The sequence below is a fragment of the Artemia franciscana genome, chromosome 1, assembly GCF_032884065.1.
Source record: "Artemia franciscana chromosome 1, ASM3288406v1, whole genome shotgun sequence".
Lineage (NCBI taxonomy): Eukaryota > Metazoa > Arthropoda > Branchiopoda > Anostraca > Artemiidae > Artemia > Artemia franciscana.
Window position 1 is genome coordinate 71,195,062 of NC_088863.1, and position 22,177 is coordinate 71,217,238.

At 37.9% G+C, this 22,177-nt stretch overlaps 1 protein-coding gene across 1 annotated transcript in view; it reads left to right on the forward strand.

The window, feature by feature from the left end:
* Positions 1-1,637: 1,637 nt before the first annotated feature.
* LOC136033560 (PHD finger-like domain-containing protein 5A) overlaps positions 1,638-22,177 on the forward strand; it is a 38,965-nt gene continuing 18,425 nt past the window's right edge. Inside the window, exon 1 of the mRNA XM_065714318.1 lies at positions 1,638-1,770. Coding sequence (XP_065570390.1) covers positions 1,719-1,770 — 52 coding nt within the window. The 5' untranslated portion in view covers positions 1,638-1,718. The remainder of the gene's footprint in view (positions 1,771-22,177) is intronic.

Genomic DNA, 22,177 nt, shown 5'->3' on the forward strand with positions numbered 1-22,177 from the left:
CTTAATCATTACTTCAGAAATTTCTTCAGTAACGACATATTTTTTTCTTCACTTTTGTTTTTAACCCGTTTTAATTTTCACTTCCGCTTATCTTTTAGCCACGTGTTTATTTTTTCTTCCATTTCGTTTTTGACTCATTGTAATTGTCATTTTTCCAAATATTCTAACCGCATATTTTCTTCTTTATTTTCGTTTGTCGTTGATTCAATTTTTTTTTCAGTAACCTTTGCCTTAGCTGCTTCAATTGGTCTTGTCTCATTTGATGGTCTAGGTTGTTTGATTTGATCGATGGTGAATTTAAATTTCTCAAGTTGTCCTCTTGATCTTGTCTCTTTGATGGTCAAGTTTGTTCATTTTGAACAATTGTTAATTTAAGTCTCTGTCCTCTAACTATTATTAAACTGATAAAAAAACAACTTGTTGCACTCGGTATCTTTTACTCAGCTATGTTTCTTTTGTAATTTTACAACCGTCTTAGATACTAAAACAATATAACCACTCCTAAGGCGGAAATGACGCATTTGCCCTTTTAAAATTTCTAAATAAATATGAAGCTACTCAAATAAACCTTTTCCTAGAAGAAGTGTTGCTCTTAAAGTGTTGCTCAAACTTGTGAAAAATCTAGATCATTTTTACATACCAGGAAATTTTAAGATGCTGATTTTCCACGAAAATTATGGAGCCGCTTCGAGAAAAATTTATGCATACATAGATGCAGAAATAAATAAGTAGCAATTATTTCCCGTTTAAGAAAATAGAAAAAAAACTTTGACTGAATACAAATTTATACCAACATATATGAATACATGAATTTATTAATGGCATTTTTATTCTCAGATTCCCAATCATCTCTACAAATTATCAAGAAACTCCATTTTGAAGTCACTAATAGAGATGTCCATCGGTTGCAAGAATTGATAATAGTCCTTGCCAAGGAGGGTGTAGATTTAGCTTTCCAACTCATCCCCAATCACGAAGGAATACATTTTAATGAGGAAGTTGAAAAACTGGCAAACCAAGCAATCCAAAGGTCTTCTGAAATTGGCCAAAACTCGGTATCTATCATCCTTAGCGATGTACTGAGACGTAGAAATTGTAAATTACTTCACTATAGACCGTTGAAGCTCATATCTAAAAACCGGAAATAACTAAGCGTTTCTGAAGATCAATAGCCATAGCATTTCAATTTTTCCATATTTTCTTAGGCACGTTATTTAAGGAAATCTTTTTGTTCTTATTTTGTTAGTTTTGCTACTATTTGCAAATTCCATGCCACAAAATTCTAACAACAATTTTCTTGGGTATTATAAGAAAATACTTAATGGCTAGAACTGATGCCAGGAGAGTCGTTATTTAAGTTATTTTCTATGTATTTTTTATTTTCATAGAATGGACTGTGTGTGATTTTGGATGATCATCTATAATTTTTAATTAGGCTCATTTCGAGAGAGTTTGAAAATTTGAGATGGAGGAAAAGTACGTATAGCTGTATTAGCCCCAACTGGCTTAATTCTGGAGTGACTTTTTAGTAGTAGTAATGGTATTTTACTTTCTTAAATTATTGCCTCTTATTATCAAATAAATCGTTTACCATGCATGTCGAATTTACGTTTTCTATAAGCCGAAACTCGGCATTTCTGCCAATAAAACTTTACACGTTTATATCACTGTGCAGAAGAAATAGAATTATGAAATTCGCCAAGTGCTGAGAGAATAAAATGGCTAAACATCATCCTGATTTGATTTTCTGTAGAAAACAAGCTGGTGTTGGTAAATTGGAGCCTTAGCTATCTTCTTAGACAAAATTCTAGTTTTAAGCTCAACAAGTTTATTTGTCACAAAACAGCACAAGCATCAATCAACACTTAGAATAGCCTAAGTCCTTGACACTATTTTAAAGTCCCTATCTCAAAAACCCATTTATTCCTAGCTTTTATTATTCTTAAAAGCACAATGTTTGGTAAAATTCTAGTTAATTGACTTCTTGCTATCTCAGAAAGGGTTTAGGTTAGGAAAATGAAACTTTCAGGGATGGGTCTACAGGCTAAAGTATGTCCTGGAAAGGTATTTCAAAGTACCAACCTCCACTCCTTCTCCCTCTAGAGGGATCTGAAATTTGCCTATATGACAGGTCTATACCTATTGAAATTTTGACAAAACAACATTTTACCTTACTTTTCAGTTACTAGTTGTTTTTTCTCTGCCTTTAGTTATGAAAATGCAATTTCTTTTATTTGAGTAGAATTTTGAGCCATATCAATGTTTTTTTTCAAAATTTAGGAAATGTATTTACATATCTTTAAAACCTTATAAAATGGAATTGAGCAAAGTTATGAAGCTGAAATTTTTTTTATTGTACTTCAAATAAGCAGAAGATATATTTTACCTGGTTTCACTTTTATAACACACATATTTTTAAAGGTCATCAAAGGTTCCTCTAGAGAGAGAAGGAGTTACATATCTTATTTTGGTAAAATTCTAGTTGATTGACTTCTTGCTATCTTGGAAAGTTGTTGGTCTAGGGAATTGAAATTTTCAGGGGTAGGTCTACAGAAAAAAGTGAATCCCAGGAAAGTATTTTGAGGTCCCCAACTATACCCCCCCCTTTATATAATGCAGCTTTTTGTACATAACAGCTTATATTTTTGAGGGGCTCAAGCTTCACAGGATGAAAAAGAATTGTATTTTTCTTAAGGATTTCTTTTTTGGGTTTTTGTACAGGCAAATTGTTCTATGTCACCATGAATCAAATTATGGGAAGAATAAGTAATGTACAGACATCAAACTACCTTTTAATAAATAAAAAAAAAATATATTGTATAAATAATTGCAAGAAGAATTGCTTAGGATAACCTGCACCTAATCATAATTTTGAGTGAGAAGTCCCTTAAGTTCAATGTTCTCATCTCTATTTACCCCTGTTTAAAGGTCTTTAGATAACACATTTCAAAACATGAGACTCATTAAATGCCTACATTCCACTCTGAATTATACCATAAAAGGTAATAATTGCTGTTTAATGTTGGTGTTATAATTATGGAATATGGTAGCTTAAGAAACAGTGAAAAGTTTACTTTTTCTAAGGTAAGCAAGGATTTACATTTTTAGTAGTATTATAGGATCAAATTTGACCAAAATATAAGCTGTAATGCACAAAAAGCTGCATTATATAGAGAAAGGGGGAGGGGTATAGTTAGGGACCTCAAAGTAGTTTCCCAGAATGTACTTTTTTCTGTAGACCTACCCCTGGAAATTTCAATTCCCTAACCCAACAACTTTCAAAGATAGCAAGAAGTCAATCAACTAGAATTTTACCAGAATAAGAAATTTTGTTTCAAGACAGTTGTCATTTCTAGCCAATTAAGAAAGCTTATGCACAAAAAACTTTCTTAATTGTAATCTTTATTGTTTTACTATCACAAGATTATGGATAAAACAAGCCAAACAGTTGCCTTAGCATACTTCACTGTTTGTTTGGCACTGTACATTTATCTAAAATGGAAAATAAAAACAATGAATAAGAAAACAAAATTAAATTTCAGTCTAAAAAATGTAAACATAGATGATGGAAATAGTTGGACTTGACACATTCTGATTGGCTGTAATGAAAAACCTGAAGTTTTAGCTCTAGAGTCTCTAACTGGATGATTAGCTATAACTTGTCTAGCCAAGCACAAAATTTTACTTGTGAAAAGTATTTGTCTAGACATTGATGTCTGGCCAGCCTCATGTCTAGACATGGGTCTGAAGGAAACATGTTAAGACAATTATGCAGAATAATTCTAATTTTACATATTTGGGGGGGGGACCTTTATCTTACTGCTTTCACTTTTGTACAAATTTTTAAACAAAATTCTGAAAAATAAACATGAATTCAACTGTATTTTCAATTAATCTCAATTTGTAGTTAGATACCATCAATGCCATCTACCAAAAACATAGGCTATTAATAGACAAATGTTGACAATATAGGTTAATTAAGGTTAGGTTAGTTAGATGGTACTTGGGTGTTTGCTTAGAAAGGATTTTCATAACTTAGAAAATAGACACAAATATTAAAAATGTGATAGAAAACTGGAAATACAAGGAAAGAAGAGCAAAATTCTGGATGAGGTATTTTTTTTTTTTGCTACCTAGGGAAGGAGTTAGCTTAGGAAAATAAAACTTTCAGTAAAGAATCCAGGGTCAAAACATACTTTAGGAAGGTATTGTCAAGCCACTTATCAATGTTGTTTTTTTTTTATTTAGGAAATGTACCTGCAGATGTTAAAACTTCATGGATTAGGGTTGATCAAAGTTGTGAAGCTAAAAATACTTTTCTTTTGCTTCATTTGAGCAAAGGATCTATTTTTAAAGGTTTCAGGTTTATAGCACAAAGATTTTTAAAGGTTGTCAAAGGTTGGTTCAATTTAAGGAGAGAAGGAGTAGAGAAAGGCACTTCAAAATACCTTCCTGGGACATACTCTAGTCTGTAGAGGCAATTAAAGCCTAAGCTTGAATATTTGAAATATGACAAAAACTTTCTATTATGCCCATGGTTAGAAGTTCTTTATCCATGTTTTAAAAGATGCTTTTTAGTCTGGATATAGACTAATATTACTTTAAATTGTAGTTGTCACCAAGATAATGTTGTGATTATCTGCATATTTCTTGCTGGGGAAAAGGTTAACTTTATTTTATGCTTGTCCCAATTCAGTTTAAGACTACATTGGCTAAATCTTTATGGGTCAGGCTTTGAATGAGTCTAGAATGGCTTCCTAAACTGTTTTTTCTGTCAAACCATTCAACAGTAGCACTGCTCTAACACCAAAACATTTTGACTGCTCTCTTTTTTTGGGGGACCAAGACAGATAGTTTTTTGGTGTTGCCTCTTGTACATTTCAGGAGAGGAGGGGTAAATAATTGTTTCATTACTCCAGAGTTTGGTTACTTCTGAGTGGTTGTTACATCACTCCTGGTAAATATTGAGCATGTATTGATTTCAAGTTGATTCTTTATTTAAGCCAACTGACTTACAACAACAAACATATAAGCAAGGCAATAAGCACAACATATGGCAAGCAACATAGTAATATAGATGAGAATATTACATCTCCTTTCTTTCATATGTGATGAGACATATGGCATGCTTATGCCATAGCTTAACAAAAATACTTCTTCACTTAACTTTAAAAAATATATACTTCCACACTTAAGCAGGCTGAATTTCTGGTGGCAGCTCCACATCACCTGTTGTTGCTAGGGGCTGTTAAGGAAAATCTATAGATATAGACCAGGTTTTCAATTGGACCCAATTCCCCTGATAGTATCCACTGTTTTTAGCCTGAATAAGATAGGATCTTGGGGCAATGCAAGACATGACTACACCTTTTGTCCATCTTGCATCTTTCTTTGATAACTTGAGCCAGATGGGCTGGTTGTCTTGACTTTGTTAGATCCTTAGAGTCCTTGTCATAATTCTGTGTCAATGCTTCTTGGCATTGGGTTCTGGGTGTGCAGAACTTTGTTTTCTGAACTGTCTTTGATTGCAATTGCTGCCGTGTGCAGGGGAGGAGGGACCTTAAACTTCTACTCATAAGGAGCTGTGACAGGGATGCAATAGCTTCTATCAGTATATCCCAATACTCTAATAGACGAATGTACATGTCTGTGTTGGACTTGATAGCTTTTTGCATTATTCTGACTGCTATATCCATGGCCTTCTCTGCATGGTCATTGGATTGAGGAAAGTTCAGACTTCAAGTCACATGTTGTATATCCCCTTTCTTCAAGAAGAGCTGGCATTCAACTGATGTAACTTGTGGTCCATTTTCTGACTGTATTTTCTCTGGGATGTTGTATCTGGCAAAATGAGCCTTGAGCTTCTTTATTGTTTCTTCAGATGTCACAGGATTGACTTGATTGATTTCTATGAAATGACTATAGTAGTCACTTGTGATCAGGTAGTCTCTGCCTTTGACTTTGCAGAAATCAAGACCCAAATATTCCCAAGGATACTTGGGAATTGGCATCAATGTTAGTGGTTCTTTCTGATTATCTCTTAAGAATCTTCCACACAGTTTGCAGTTCCAGATCAATTCCTCAATAGCTGAGTTCATTTTTGGCCAGTAAGCTCCATTTCTTGCTCTTTGCTTGGTTTTTTCCATCCCTAGGTGTGATACATGCAATTGTTGCAGTATCTCCTTCCATTATGCTTCTGGGATGACAACTCTGCTTCCTTTTAAGATGATGCCATTGATGCTGGACAGCTCATCTATCCTGTTCCATTAAGGTTTTATAGCAGCAGAACATAGATGTCTGTGTGTATGACTGATGTCATACACACAGACACCAATTTTCTCCACAGATGATCCCCATCTTCTTGTTGCTGACAGGAATACTTTTTACAACAGATTGGAAATGAAATTCAATATCCAGTGAGCATTCTTTGTAAATGTGGGATGGATGCAGTCTTAAGAGTGTGTTGGCAATAGATAAGTCCTTTTGTCTAACATATTGAACTGTAATGTTGTATGGCTGCAACTGCAACATCATTTGTTAGAGCTTTGGAGAGGCTTAACACAGAGGCTTTGATAATATAGCCTCCAATGGCTTGTTGTCTGTATGTGCAATGATTTTCCTCCCATAGACAAACTGGTGGAACTTCCTACAGCCATAGAGAATAGCATACAACTCTTTCTCAATCTGGGAGTAATTTTGTTCTGTTAGTGTAAGAGCTCTTGATCCAAAAATAACAATTTTCCCACTAACACATAGCTCTGCCCAAAGGCTGTGCTTGGAAGCATCAGTTTTCAGCTGAATATATTTTGCTTTTGTATCAAAAGTTTTGAAGTTGCTAAAAACTGAAGTTTTGATCTGCTCCATTGCTTCAGTGTGCTCGCTCATCTATTCAAAGTTGTTTTGTTTTCCTAACTCTTGGAGCAGATAGTTTAGAGATGACAAGTTTGGAATATATTTGGACAGAAAGTTGGTCATTCCAAGAAGTGTGGCTAGTTCATCTTTGTTTGATGGCTCTGTTATCTCTCTTATGGCTTGAACTTTCAAGGGGTCTGGTTTGATGTCATCTGCAGTAATCAGGTGGCCAAAGTAGGGTATCCTTGTTCATCTGAAGATGTATTTTCCAAACTGTATTTGACTCCAACTTCTCTGGTCTTTTGTAAGACTTCCTTCAGGTTTTCATTGTGCTCCTCATCTTTTTCAGATATGAGGATGTCATTAACTATGATGCCCATACCTTTCAAGTTGCCAAAGGTCTCTTTCATCTTTTGTTGGAATTCATCTTGTGGGCATGTTATACCAAACAACATTCTTTTGTATTTGTACCTGCCAAAAGGAGTATTGAATGTTGTGAGAAGTGATGACTCCTTGTTCAATGCCAACATCCAATACCCAGGCCTTGCATCAAGTTTAGAGAACTTACTGTGGCCATGAGTATTAGTTGCAATTTCTTCAAAGGTTGGCATTGGGTACTGGGGCCTTTGTACTGCTTTATTAAGGTCTCTTGGGTCCAAACATAATTGTAGCAATTGCTCTGACTTTTCAACTGCCACAATTGAATTAACCCACTCAGTTGGGGTTGTTACTTTGTCAATGATGTCTAAACATTCCAGGCAATTGAGTTCACTTTTTACTCTCTCATGTAGGGCAAACAGGATTAACAGATAGAATTGAATTATCTTTAATGTGGATTGTCACTTCACCTGGAAGTTTACCAATCCCAATGAAAACATCAGTGATTTTTTCTTGGATCTGTGTCTCCTGGTTACTCTTCTTGGTAAACAAGACAGAAATAGACGCAGGAACTTTCGCCAGTCCCATCTCTATACCCACTTGGTATCCTAGTGTTGGGTTTGATTGCATTTCCATTCTGTCTGCCATTCAAGGATTAAAATCCAGCAATTGGAATGTGACTTCCTCCATAAGCTATAAGGATCTGACTCATCTAGTTTAATTGTGGTCTGGGCTTAAGCCCCTCAAAGATAAATTTCGGGATGACATTTGCTTCTGCTCCCATGTTGATTTTGAATTGAGTCGCCAATGCTGAATCATTCAGTTTGATAGCCACAGTCAGTTGGCTCACTTTTTCAGCTATAGATCTAATGAACAATATATCTATATACACCTAATCTTCTTGATTCTCATGAATTTTCATCATAACTTTTTTGTCTATTGGTTTGCTACAGCAGACACAGGCAAAATAGTTTGTCTTTCCAAACTTTGAACAAGACCTTCTTCTTGCTGAACCTTGGTGACATGGGTCATATACCCCACCACAGAAGTAACACTTCTTACTTGTTGTGGGTTGGTCAAACTTCTTTTGTTTTTTCACAAAGTCCACTTCTTGTTTTACTGTAGATTCCTTGATTGTTGTAGGCAACATGGATATGGCCTACAACAATCACTTGGACATAAGCTGTTCTTGAGTTGTTACAAAAGCTCTTGCAATTGTTGCTGCCCTGTCAATAGTAAGGGTTCCACCATGAGATAGTAGCTTTTCTTGAATCCTGTGTAGTTTCAGCCTGCATATCAATATGTCTCTCACCATCTCTTTCTCAAAATCACCTGTAAACTCACAGTCTTTGACCAGCACCTTGAGAGCTGTAATATGAAATTCAAGTGATTCATGTGCTAACTGGTCATGCTTATAGAATTTGTAATGGGAAAATACATGATTGTTCTTTGGAGCAATATACTCCTTGAATTTCTGGAGATATACATCAAGATTGTCTTGTTCTTCTTAAGTTAGTGTCCAAGTACTAACAACATCCCACCCTTTTTCTCCTAACCAGACAAGAGGTATGCACATTGTTGCTTGGCAGTCTTCCTGCTCAGTGGTCCATTGAATGTAAGAGTTACATCCTGTTCATATATTGTCCATCCTTGTAGACTGGCTGATTCCCAGTTGAATGATGGGCATGGAAGTAGATTATCCATTTCTGAATTCTGACACCATGTGTTGATTTCAAGATGATTCTTTATTTAAGCCAACCAACTTACAACAAAAACAAGGCAATGAGCACAACATATGACAAACAGCATAGTCATATACATGAGATTATAATAAATAAATAAATAAATAAATATATTGGAAAAACCCGTCACAATTGAACAAAAGACGGATAAAAAACAAAAGAGAAGAAAACGCACATACAAAACACAACGAAACTTCTTGAAATGAAAATAATCACGAAGGAACTATAATACAACTATGTAAGAATGGCGGTCCACTGGTGGTTACTCGCTTCTACTCTATCACGGTACTTTTCAAGACACGCTTCCACCGCAGTAAATGGGTCAGGTACTGAATACCGCCTCGTTAGGTAAGAATTACTTGTTCTTAATGGCATCTCAAGTAGGAACTTGAGGTACCTGAAGAATATTCTTCTTATAGTTACTTTATTCGAATTTGTAAGTAACTTCCAGAACGGCGAAACGTAAAGAACATGGGGTAAGGCAACAGCAACAAATATTTGTGCACGCAGCGACCTATTTAGATTACGCTTGGAGGAAACCGAAGCTCCATAAGCTGACCTGATCTTCTTCTCGATGTGCTTTACAAGCAGTGCTCGTGTATGCTGAAGAGTTTCACCGATCGGCAGACCCAGGTATACAATTGACTTAGAGGGCATGACCACCTGTGACCCTAGTTGGATTTCGGGTTGAGAGGCATTCCAGTTAAATAACAGTACTTCACATTTTGTCACATTAAAACTCAACCCAATTTCATCATACTCCATCTCCAAAATTTTAAAGTTAGATTCCAAAGAAGACAAAATTCTTGAAAAGTTTAGAAGGTCATCTGCAAACCCAACTAGGGACACGTCAATGCCTTTAAAAATACAGCAAGGGGCCACTTTTGACTGGGCCGTCGATATGCTGTTGTTGAACAGATCAGGTGATGATACGGCTCCCTGTTTTATACCTTTCTTCACCACAGCAAACCTACGACTTAATTTACCTGACAGTTTAATACGGACCTTGAGCCTACTATACATGTCGTTCAAGGGTTTGACAATAGCACGGTCAACTCCGGACTTTCTCAGCTCAACCATATTCTGAGAATGGATACCCGAATCAAAAGCCCGCCGTACATCATATTCACCTATAGCTAGGCTTTCTTTCGAAATGTGGGCATCCAGTAGAACATTTGCAGCTACATGCAAGGCATGGGCACATCCTAAGCCAGCTTGGAATCCAAACTGGTGGGGAGGCACTTTACAACTAGCTTTAATGTCCGAAATTATGAGCTTTTCAAATAGCTTGCAAAACACAGATGATACAGTAATGGGTCTGTATGACGATGGTTCATGAGCAGGTTTACCCTTTTTCAAAACTGGAGTGATCACACCTAAACAGAAAATGTCCGGTACAATACCATGTGTTAGTATAATTTGGTAAGCTATTGCTAAATGCTCCGATAGAACTGGACCACCATTCAGTAGGTGTAGAGTACAGATTTGGTCGGCACCGGCGGATAATTTCTTCTTTAATTTTTGACAAAGGTGGGTTATTTTCGCACTAGAAATCACGAGGTAATTATGCTCTTTCGTCATAAGCTGATCGAGCTCTTCGCTAAACTTTTTATTTTTCACTTCATCTGGTGGGGAGAATTCAGCAGCAAAATAATCTACCCATATTTCCTCATCTATATCACTAGCATTTTGTCCCGTACTTTCTACAGGCCTGGCACGGAGCTTCCAGACCAAATTAGGGTTTTCAATGATTTTTGAAACTGTTTCCCGTTTGAGGCTACTACGATGTTTTCGTAGCTCTTTCGCGAACCGCCGTTTTGTATAAACCCGCAATTCATTGACTACCCCGCTTCTTGGCCGGTCGCACTCGTGCCAAACCCCCAGCCAGAACTTGGCAGCTGCTCTTGCCTTCACAAGCTCACTGTTAGAGGCCCATCCTTTCACTCGCGACCCACGTCGGACGCTACGTAATGGGACAGCAACCCTTTCAGCTACTCTCAAGGAGTGGCAAATTTCGTAGAAATACATGTTCAGTTGCAGGCGTATCTCGCTTTCCGTTAGGTCACAATCCCACTGTAGGAGGTGGAAAGGCACTTTAATTTTCTTCAAAATTTGTTCACAATTGAGCTGGAACTGCTCACGGACTACTTTTTTCCAATCACGTGCTGGCTCAGACTTGGTTTTTGGAGCACACTGGGGACTGACGGCTGGTATTGCAAAAGAGAGAGGTAAATGATCCGAATAGGCACCGTCAGATCCAACCGAGACTGACTCTAGGTCCAGTTTGTAAGTTACTACATGATCAAGATTTGAGACGGTTTTTGCGGTACTGATATAGGAATAGCACTTATCCTTCTTAGCAACTTTAAATCCGCTTGGTAAGGCGTTCAGCAATAGTACAGCCCGAGGGCAGGAATGATCGTCGAGATTGCAGTTAAAGTCACCAAGAATTATAACAGGGCATGATTTCTGGACTAAACTGAGGAGGCACTTTCCGAGCTTCTGGCATGCTTTTGCAAACTTCTTTTCTGAAGCGATGTCATTGTAATTGGTTGGTAAATAAACATTTACGAAAAACACGCCATGCATTTTGGCAGCTTGGAACCATTCATTCTGCTCGACACACACGGGGGGCCCCGAGTTAGAGCGCGTGATTATGGCTAGGCCACCAGAGGGACGACCCCGAGTCCCAGATCTTCGCGCAGGTTGAACGAGGTAATGCATATCCGAGGAAAACTTTAGAAGGTTTACACTATCATCGGTCAGAAAGTGTTCCTGTATGCAAATACAGTTATATTCTTTAGAAAGGTCAGTTAGAAGGGGGATTCTGTCCAACACTTTACCGTTCATATTCCAGCAGAATATTCGATTTTCCATTTACGTGCTAGTGTTAGGCTGGGCTTTGTTAAAGGGACAAGCAGCATGGTAGCAAGAGTGTCTACTAGAGCCGCAGTTTAGGCATTTTTGCGGATTACTACATGGGTTGTCCTTACTAGAGCTGTGACCATCGCCACCGCAGCGCGAACACCTTTCTGGTTGCGAACAGTCAGCTGCTAAATGACCAACAGCATGGCACTTGAAACACCTCCTCGGTAGAAAGCGGAACTCTTCAATCCTGAACAGTTCTAAACAAATCTTCAGCGGGTTCGCGATAGCGTTTTCAAGTGTTTGTCGACTTGCATAGAATAACTTGAATGCTCTCGTAGATCCGCATTGCGCCACTTTGTCGCAACCAGCAATTTGACAGAGTTCACTCTCGCTAACTGATGAGGGTACTCTTTTCATGATACCGACAAACTGGGGAACTTTGACTTTAGTGGTTATGTTCTTCCTTTTCATTGCTTCTGCAAGTTGGGTAGCGGCATCTCGAGACTGGACAAGAATCTTCCATTCATCGTTGCTACGTTTCAGAGTGAGAGAATCAGAGCTTACGTCGCTAGGGCAAACCTTTGCAAAGAAGTCTTTCCGGGATTGTGGGGACGTTAACTCAGGCGGCATATCGTTTGCTTTCACAACCACCGAGTAAAGTGGCTTTGATGGCGGATTCGCTGCTGAACGGGGAGTGGGTGAGCCCTGGGAAATAGCGTCGCTTATGGTAGTACATTGCTGCGATACCCCGGCGAGCTGCTGAGCACACTGTTCAGATGCAAGTTTGATCTTATCCGCGATAGCCCCTAATCCGGCATCAAACTTTCGACACATCTCGTTTACTTTTATTCTCACGCAGGCACTGACTTCATCAGGGCAGGTGGGCACTTCCTGCGGATCAAAAATTACGAAAGTAGGCAAGGGCTTTTTCTCTTTAGCGCAAAGGGCTAGGATTTTCGCCATTTCCATCACGTTATCAGAATCGTTTGCCGTTTTCCGATAGACGTAATCATAACCAATCTCATTGGCAAGCGTTATAAGTTTCTCCTTCGCACTAAGAATTTCAGCATGATCAAAGAACTCCACAGCTCGCTTAACAATGCTTTCAATTTTGTTCCCCGCTTGCATGGATCGCGTGAGAAAGTTCAGTACAGCATTGCGTACGAGAGTCCCCATTGTTTACGTCACAGCATTCAACGCAATTTTCGGATAGCGTACACAAGTATAAGGGAAGCGTCGGGACCTGCTCACCTATTCCCCGCAATTTAAGGGTAACTAAATACCAGCAGGTACGTACGGCTCTTGCGGCAGGCACCCGCCCCTCTTCTGCTTACAACCTGTGTACGTTTACCTATCGGGAATATTATTTCGCGGCTCGCTTTGCATGGAAAATTCTTCAAAAGAATTTGATTTTAGATCCAGATAATTCTTCAGACAACCAATCCTCACTCGACAGCCGATGAAATTCAGCAAAGTAACCTTGACTAGACTGAAGCCTATGCTGAAGTCATTTACTATCTAAATCTCTTGACAGAGGTCTTGTAAGTTTAGCCTAATTAGACAAACACATTTAAATCACACAATCTTCAATTCTCTGGTCTGTTGGTGGCTTTTTGACGAAATTTCACTGGACTTTGAATATGATAACCAAACTTTCCAAACGTTTTCGGCTGCCGACTTTTTGGCTGATTTTTCAAATTCGCCCAAAAGAAATTATATTGGCAACTTCGGAGCGGCAACAGCGACAAAGAAAAGTCGAAATCAGGACACGTTGAAATCTCTAGGGAATTACACTTATATATCACCAACTAGAAACCAATCAAACACAATAAAAATCCAAGGTAAGTAAGTATAGTATAACACTTTAGGGTCTATTAATAAGGAAAATAACACACTAGGTATGGAAAAATGTCTTTGACTCACTATTTGAGGCAATAATCCACAATTAGAAATTCGTAAATAACAGATCAGTCATAAATTATTACAGATCAGTCCACATTTATGTAAAAAAAAAAAAAAGCTACTACAAAAACTTGCTATAAAAGTCGAAAATCTTGTTTGAATTCAAAAAGGTGAAATTCTTGGATGACCAGAACCTTATGGTGCGGATCTCATGTAAAACTTTAGTAACATTATTAATGTCGCAGGAATCTCCCACAAGTGAGAATGAAGAAACTGCACAGGCCTTGATTTTTTTTTGTAGGTGTGCCTGTAGTGGGATTCGGCAGTTGAACAGTATGCGTGACTCTCTATAAAATAATACTTTTACTTAGTATTAAGTTATGTTAATCTCAATATTGTCAGATTAATGATGTTGTTATTATCAACATCCATTAATAAACAAATAATAATGATTTAATTAGCTAAGCTTTATGAGCTTTGTAAACAATTACATATTTATAACTTATAGTTTTTTAGGAGTAACTCTAGTATTTGTGCATCTCAGTTAAATAATCAAGTTCGAGTTGTTAATTTATGGGTATTATTATTCTTAACTTCGATTAATAAGCTAACAATAGTTGTTTCACTATCTGAGCTTCTTAAAAACTGTGTCAGTGACATCTAAACTAACCCCTAAATAGTTAACGCAGTTTTATGAATTACGACGCAAGTTGTGACTTGTGAAACATTGCAGCGTGATATAAAAATGAAAAATATGTACTCAGAAAAATATTCTTAAACCGATCTAAGCATTTTACTTATTCTGTAGTGGTATTTTTGACATTCCACTAATATACAAGGAAGTTTTATTTAGAACTTAGAACATCTTTTTTGGTAGTTTTTTTTTTCTTTCTTAAAATGCCATGGACAATGAAAGTGAAATTTGATTGTTTGAACTCGTTACAAGAAACAAACACAACAATATCTTATAAATTAGGAAGAATTGGAAATGACTTGACATGAAGTAACTTGAAGAAAATTCCAAGAAAATCGTGGTTTTCACGTATGAATGATGGGCTCAGAGATCAAAAATGTTTTTATCTTAATGTATTTGATACTTTTTTCACTTACGGTAGTACATCGAGTATGTTCAGAGGCAGGTTTAACGAGGGGGGGGGGGCATATCTTGCCCCTGGCGCAGAAATTTTAAGGGTACAAAATCTTAAATAATTAATCTAGCGTTTATAAACATTTTGTAATTTTTGAAATTTTATTGTTGTTAAAATAGAAGGTGCAGTTTGCAGTAAAAATAAGCAAATCGAATTCGAAATTTTCAATTTTCCCAGATTTAAACAAATGCAAAATCTTCTTAATAAATGAATTTTTTCAAAATTTTGCCTGAAAATTTTTGGGAGACAGGAGAGTTCGACAATTTTTGGAGACAGAATATCGTGTTTTAGAGCACTTAATTTAAATCCTGATTGGATCTAGTGACATTGGGGGAGTTGGGGTGGGGGCCTTAAATCTTGGAAAACGCTTAGAGTTGAGGGATCGGGATGAAACTTGGTGAGAAAAACAAGCAGAAGTCCTAGACACATGATTGACATAACCGGAACGAATCCGCTCTCTTTGGGGGGGGGGGGTTTCTAACTCTGAAAAATTAGAAAAAATGAGGTATTCTTAACTTACGAAGGAGTTATCTGATATTAAAGAAATTTCATATTTGAAGGACCTCGTAACTCAGATTTCTTATTGTAAATCCCGACCGGATCCAGTGTCATTGGGGGGGGGGGGGGGGGCGGAAATCTAGGGAAACGCTTAAAGCGGAGAGATCTGGATGAAACTTGGTGGGAGGAATAAGCATAAGTCCAAGATACGTAACTGACATAACCAGACCGGATCCGTTCTCTTTGGGGGAGTAGTATTTGTAACTTACGGACGGGTGGTCAGAACTTAATGAAATTTGATATTTAGAAGGATCTTGTGCTTTAGAGCTCTCATTTAAATCCCGACCAGATGCGGTGACATTGAGGCGAGCTGGAGGGGGAAACCGGAATTCTTGGAAAACGTGAAAATTGACGTAGGTTATCTTTATCTTACGAATGGGTGATCGGATCTTTATGAAAAGTTATATATAGAAGGATCTTATGTCTCAGATGCTCCTTTTTCAATTCGAATCAGATCTGGGGACATTGGAGGTAGGAGGGGGAAACAGAAATCTTGGAAACCGGAAATCTTGGAAAACGCTTAGAGTGGAGAGATCGGGATGAAACTTGATGGGAAAAATAAGCAAAATTTATAGATATGTGATTGACATATTTGGGAAGGATCCGTTTTCTTTGTGGGATCGGGGTGTGTGTGTTAATTTGGAGAAATTAGAAAAATTGAGGTATTTTCAGCTTAAGAGCGGGTGACCAGATCTTCATGAAATTGATCTTAATGATATTTAGAAGGAACTTATGTATCAAAGCTCTTATTTCAAATCCCGACCAGATCTGTTGACATTGGGGGAGTTGGATGGGGAAACCGGAAATCTGGGAAAACACTTAAAGTGAAGAGATCAGGATGAAACTTGGTGTGTAGAATAAGGAAATGTCGTAGGTACGGAATTGACGTAACAGGACTCAATCCGCTCTCTTTGGCGGATTTAGGGGGGGGGGGTCCAGTGCTTTGGTGAGTTCGGTGCTAGGACGATGAAAAGGGGTAGGCGTGTCATGGAGCTGCACAAATTGACTTGATAAAGTCGTTTTTCTCGATTCGACCATCTGGTAGGGCTGAAGGGAGGGGAAAAATTGGATAATTTGAGGTATTTTTAACTTACGAGTGGGTGATTGGATCTTAGTGAATTTTGATATTTAGAAGGACCTCGTGACAAAGAGCTCTTATTTTAAATCCCGACCGGCATTAAGCCTCTGATTTTCCTTTTAAATCAATTTATTGATTCTTAGAATTATGCTAGAGCTCAAGCCATATGAGCTTGCTATATTATAATTTTTTTCTAAATTATTGTGGGCAACTACCCCCTTTGAGCGACCCGACTCAATAGTCACCGATATCCTAGTTTTCCTTATTTTTCAATTTTCTATAGCATGCCTTTCAATTCATTTGGTTTCCTTAAAATATGCAATATAATTAATTAACTTATTCCGATTGACTAAGTAAAAGAGACGATGAGATTTCCCCAAATTTCGTAACTTGAATTGTTCCAAGGTTCTATGAAAACTGCATTGTAGTTGTCAAACAGTTCGTCGTAACGAACTGTAGTAAGGAGCCACCCGGTTCAATTGTAACGGATCCTCTAAAAAATAGAATTTTGATACCAGTAGATACATCAAAAGAATCAGATTTTAATGCTGAAATGTATAAGCTTAATCAAGGTTAGTCTTCCCCATTAAAACTTACGAGCCTGCGAAAATTGGCCTTGTTTTCCAAAAAAGGGGAAACCTCACCTAAAATTCATAGTCTTAATGAATGTCACACCATCACATTCAGCGTATCAGAGAACCCTACTGCAGAGGTTTCAAGCTCCTATCCGCAAAAATGTGGAATTTTGTATTTTTTGCCACAAGAAAGATCACGGATGTGTTTTTTTTTCAGGGGGGATCGTATCGACCCAGTGGTTGTAGAATGTTGCGAGAAGGCTCATTCTAACGGAAATTAAAAGCTCTAGAGCCCTTTTTAAGTGACCCAAACAACTGGAGGGCAACTAGGCCCCCTCCCACGCTCATTTTTTCCAAAGTCAAAGGATCAAAATTTTGAGATTGCAATTTTGTTCAGCATACTCTAAAAATCTAATAAGTTTGTCTTTGAGGACGACCTAGTCCCCCACAGTCCCCAGGCGAAGGGCTGCAAGTTATAAACTCTGCCTATTGTTTACATATAGTTTTAATTATTGGGAACTAAGCAGACGTTCTTAGGGAGGATTTTTTCTGTTGGTGGTGGAGGGGGTCTGGGGTTTTATGTAGGAGGATCTTTCCATGGAGGAATTTATCATGGGAGAAGATAATTTATATTAAGGGGGAGCTGGATTTTCCTGCATTATTTAAAGAACAACAATAAGAAATAAAATAAAAAAACAAGTTTTTTCAGCTCGAAGTAAGGAGCAACATTAAATTTTAAGACAAACAGAAATTATTTCGTATATGAGGGGGTTTTTCCTCTCCTTAATGCCTCGATTTTTATGCTAACATATTCTTAGTAATTATTAAAGAGCTATTTATTCTAATTAAACGGCCTATGTGATTCAGGGGTCATTCTTAAAGAACTAGAACAAAGTTCTAACTTTAGTGTAAAGAGCGAGGCATTGACGAAGGGGTGAAACCCCCTCATATACGTAATAAAAACATACAAATATAGAAGTTTGTCACGTAAGTTCATTCGTAAGTTAATTATATTTATTAGTAATAAAAACGTTCGTAAATAAAATTAAAAGTTCTAGTGTTCTTTTTAAGTCAGCAAAAAAATTGGTGGGCAACTAGGCCCCCTCTCCCGCCCCTTTTCTTATCAAAATCGTCGGGCCAAACTTTGAGAAAGCCAATTAGCCTGAAAAAGGCTGAATAGATTTTTAACTGAAACCAAGGACCGACATTAAAACTTAAAACGAACAGAAATTATTCCGTATATGAAAGGAGCTATCCCCTCCTCAACGCCCTGCTCTTTACTTTAAAGTTTGACTACTTTAAAGTTTTACGTATATCATTTATGTAGATTTTATATAACCGACTCCGATTCCAGATAGTTTTTATATATTGACTCTTAACTATTACTTTATTCAATAAAAGTTTACTACAACTCCGACTCCACAGCCCTGCATTGATGGGTTTTGAACTATTTCGGCTTTTCTGAGACCGAAGGTTTTTAAAAGGGAAATCGACTTCCATAAATACTCATCAGTTTATCCCTCAATTACATAATTTTTTTTAAACCCTTAAAATTTTTATGGCACTTGGTATTAACCAAGTGACATATAGCAAACGCAAATTCTATCGGTCTGTCTGTCAGTCAATCTGTTTGTCTGTCGGTCCCGGTTTTGCTAGTTTAGGCACTTCCATATAAGCTAGGACGATGAAATTTGGTAGGCGTATCAGGGACCAGACTAGATTAAATGAGAAATAGTCGTTTTCCAGGTTCGACCATCTGGTGGGGGGTGGGGGGACGGTTAATTCTGAAAAATTAGAAAAAACGAGGTATTTTTAACTTGCAAACGGGTGATCGGATCTTAATGAAATTTGATATTTAGAAGAATATCATGTCTCAGAGCTTTTATTTAAGATTCTGACCGGATCCGGTGACATTGGGGGCGTTGGAGGGGAAAACCTAAAATCTTGGAAAACGCTTAGAGTGGAGGGCTCGGGATGCAACTTGGTGGGAAAAATAAGCACAATTCCTAGACACATGATTGTCATAACCAGAATGGATCCGCTCTCCTTGGGGAAGGTAGGGGGAGGTTTAATTAAGAAAAATTTGAAAAAATGAGTAATTTTTAACTTTCGAAGGAGTGATCGGATCTTAATGAAATTTCATATTTAGAAGGACCTCGTAACTCAGATCTCTTATTTTAAATCCGGACCAGATCTGGTGTCATTGGGGGTAGTTGGGGGGAGAGGGCGGGGCGGAAATCTTGGAAAAGGCTTAGAGTGGAGGGATCAGGATGAAACTTGGTGGGAAAAATAAACACAAATCCTAAATACATGATTGACACAACCGGACCGGATTTGCTCTCTCTGGGGGAGTTGGGGAGGGGAGGTAATTGAGAAAAATAGAAAATATAAGGCATTTGTAACTTACGAACGGGTGATCAGATCTTAATGAAATTTGATATTTAGAAGGATTTTGTGCTTCAGAGCTCATTTTTTAAATCACGACCAGATCCAGTGACATTGAGGGAGTTGAAGGGAGAAACTGGAAATCTTGGAAAACGTGCAAATTGAGGTTTCTTTATTTTAAGAATGGGTGATTGGATCTTAATAAACTTAACATATAGAAAGATTGTTATGTCTCAGATGCTCCATTTTCAATTCAAATTGGATCAGTCCGATTTCCCCCTCCAACTCCCCCTAATGTCAACAGATCTGGTCAGGATTTGAAATAAGAGCTCTGAGACATGGATTCCTACTAAATATCAAATAACATTAAGACCCGGTCACCCGTTCTTAAGTTAAAAATACCTCAATTTTTCTAATTTTTTCAAATTAACACCCCCCAGCTCCTCCAAAGAGAACGGATCCTTTCCAATCATGTCAATCACGTATCTTAGACTTCTGCTTATTCTTCCCATCAAGTTTCATCCCGATCTCTCCACTCTAAGCGTTTTCCAAGATTACTGTTTCCCTCCTCCAACCCCCTATGTCCCCGGATACAATTCGAGTCAAAAATGGAGTATCTGAGACATAAGATCCTTCTATATATCAAGTTTCATTAAGATCTGATCACCTATTCGTAAGATAAAAATACTCCAATTTTAACGTTTTCCAAGAATTCCGGTTTCCACCTCCAACTCCCCCCAATGTCACTGGATCTGGTTGGAATTTAAAATAAGAGCCATGAAGCACAAGATCCTTCTTAATTTCAAATTACATTATGATCTGATCACCCGTTCGTAAGTTAAAAATACCTCACTTTTCTGAATTACCCGCCCCTCCCCCCAACTCCACTAAAGAGAGCGAATCCGCCTCGGTTATGTCAGTCACGTATCTTAGACTTGTTTTTATTCTTCCCATCCAGTTTCATCCTGATCTCTCCGCTTTAAGTATTTTCTAAGATTTCCAACCCCCCTCCATGACGCTGGATCCGGTCGAGATTTAAAATAAGGGATCTGAGTTACGAGGTCCTTCTAAATATTAAGTTTAATGAAGATCCGATCACTCCTTCGTAAGTTGAAAATACGTCATTTTTTCTAATTTTTCAGAATTAGCCCCCCCCCCCCAATTCCCCTAAATAGAGCGGATCCGTTCCAATTTTGTCAATCACGTATCTAAGACTTCTGCTTATTTTTCCCACCAAGTTTCATCCTGATCCCTCTACTCTAAGCGTTTTCCATGATTTTAGGTTTCCCCAAACTCCCCCCAATGTCACCAAATCCGGTTGGGATTTAAAATAAGAGCTTTGAGACACGATATCCTTTTAAACATCAAATTTCATTGAGATCCGATCACCGGTTCGCAAGTTAAAAATACCTCATTTTTTCTTATTTTTCAGAATTACCCCCCTCTCCCCCGTCCAACGACCCCAAAGAGAGTGGATCCGTTCTGGTTATGTCAATCATGTATCTAGAACTTGTGCTTATTTTTCCCACCAAGTTTCATCCCGATCCCTCCACTCTTTTTGTTTTCCAAGATTTTAGGTTTCCCCCTCCCCCCCCCCAATGTCGCCATATCCGGTTGGGATTTAAAATAAGAGCTCTGAGACACGATATACTTCCAAACATCAAATTTCATTAAGATCTGATTAACCGTTCGTAAGTTAAAAATACTTCATTTTTTCTATTTTTACGAATTAACCGGCCCCCCACTACACCCCCCAGATGGTCAAATCGGGTAAACGACTATTTCTAATTTAATCTGGTCTGGTCCCTGATATGCCTGCCAAATTTCATCGTCCTAGCTTACCTGGAAGTGCCTAAAGTAGCAAAACCGGGACCGACAGAATTTGCGATTACTATATGTCACTTGGTTAATACCAAGCGCCATAAAAACCGACTCCCTATATGAAACGTATTGGAAATTATTATGAAACTAGTACAAACCTTGGGATTAAAGACACTCATCATCTCCCCGTGTATACGTGTGTATCAACTGATTAATATTTTTCTTTATGAGTAAATGCCTTTCGAAGGATAATATGAAAAAAACTTCGTTTTCTTAAAGAGTTAAAGAGGCTGCGTCCTAAAGTCGAACCTTAAAACGTACAAGAATTAAGAGAGGCAGTTGGGGGGCTGCCGCCCCCAAACCCCCCGCTTTTAAAGACTCTTTTGTACAGGTTTTTTGTTGAAGGGGGCGTCCACCCCCCTAACCCCCCGCTCTTGGCTTCGGAAAGGCCCTCTTTTAATTAACAAAAAATTGAAATGAATGAATAATGGAATAACTTCGAAAAATGTTAAACACAAAAGGACAGGAGAACTATTGCGCCGAAACTAGTAATTAGTAACAATAAAGTCCGCCCACAAATAATACACAATCGAGAGTTTTAGACTCAAAAGTTTCGACCGCGAAGATCATACAGGATGATAACCGGTACCGTTTGCAATGTATACTGATAAAATATAGTGTCTCACCATGGATGTTCAAATTCAGATTTGGGATTCGCCCAAGGACCGACGAACAGGCAATTATGTTTTTCCTGCATAAGGGGTTCCAACAGTACCGAGGTACGTCCTAACATCAAATATGGCGGGCGGCAGTAAAGACAGAAGGTAGAGCTCATTTCAACGCGATTCTGGAGGACATTTCTGCGTTCTG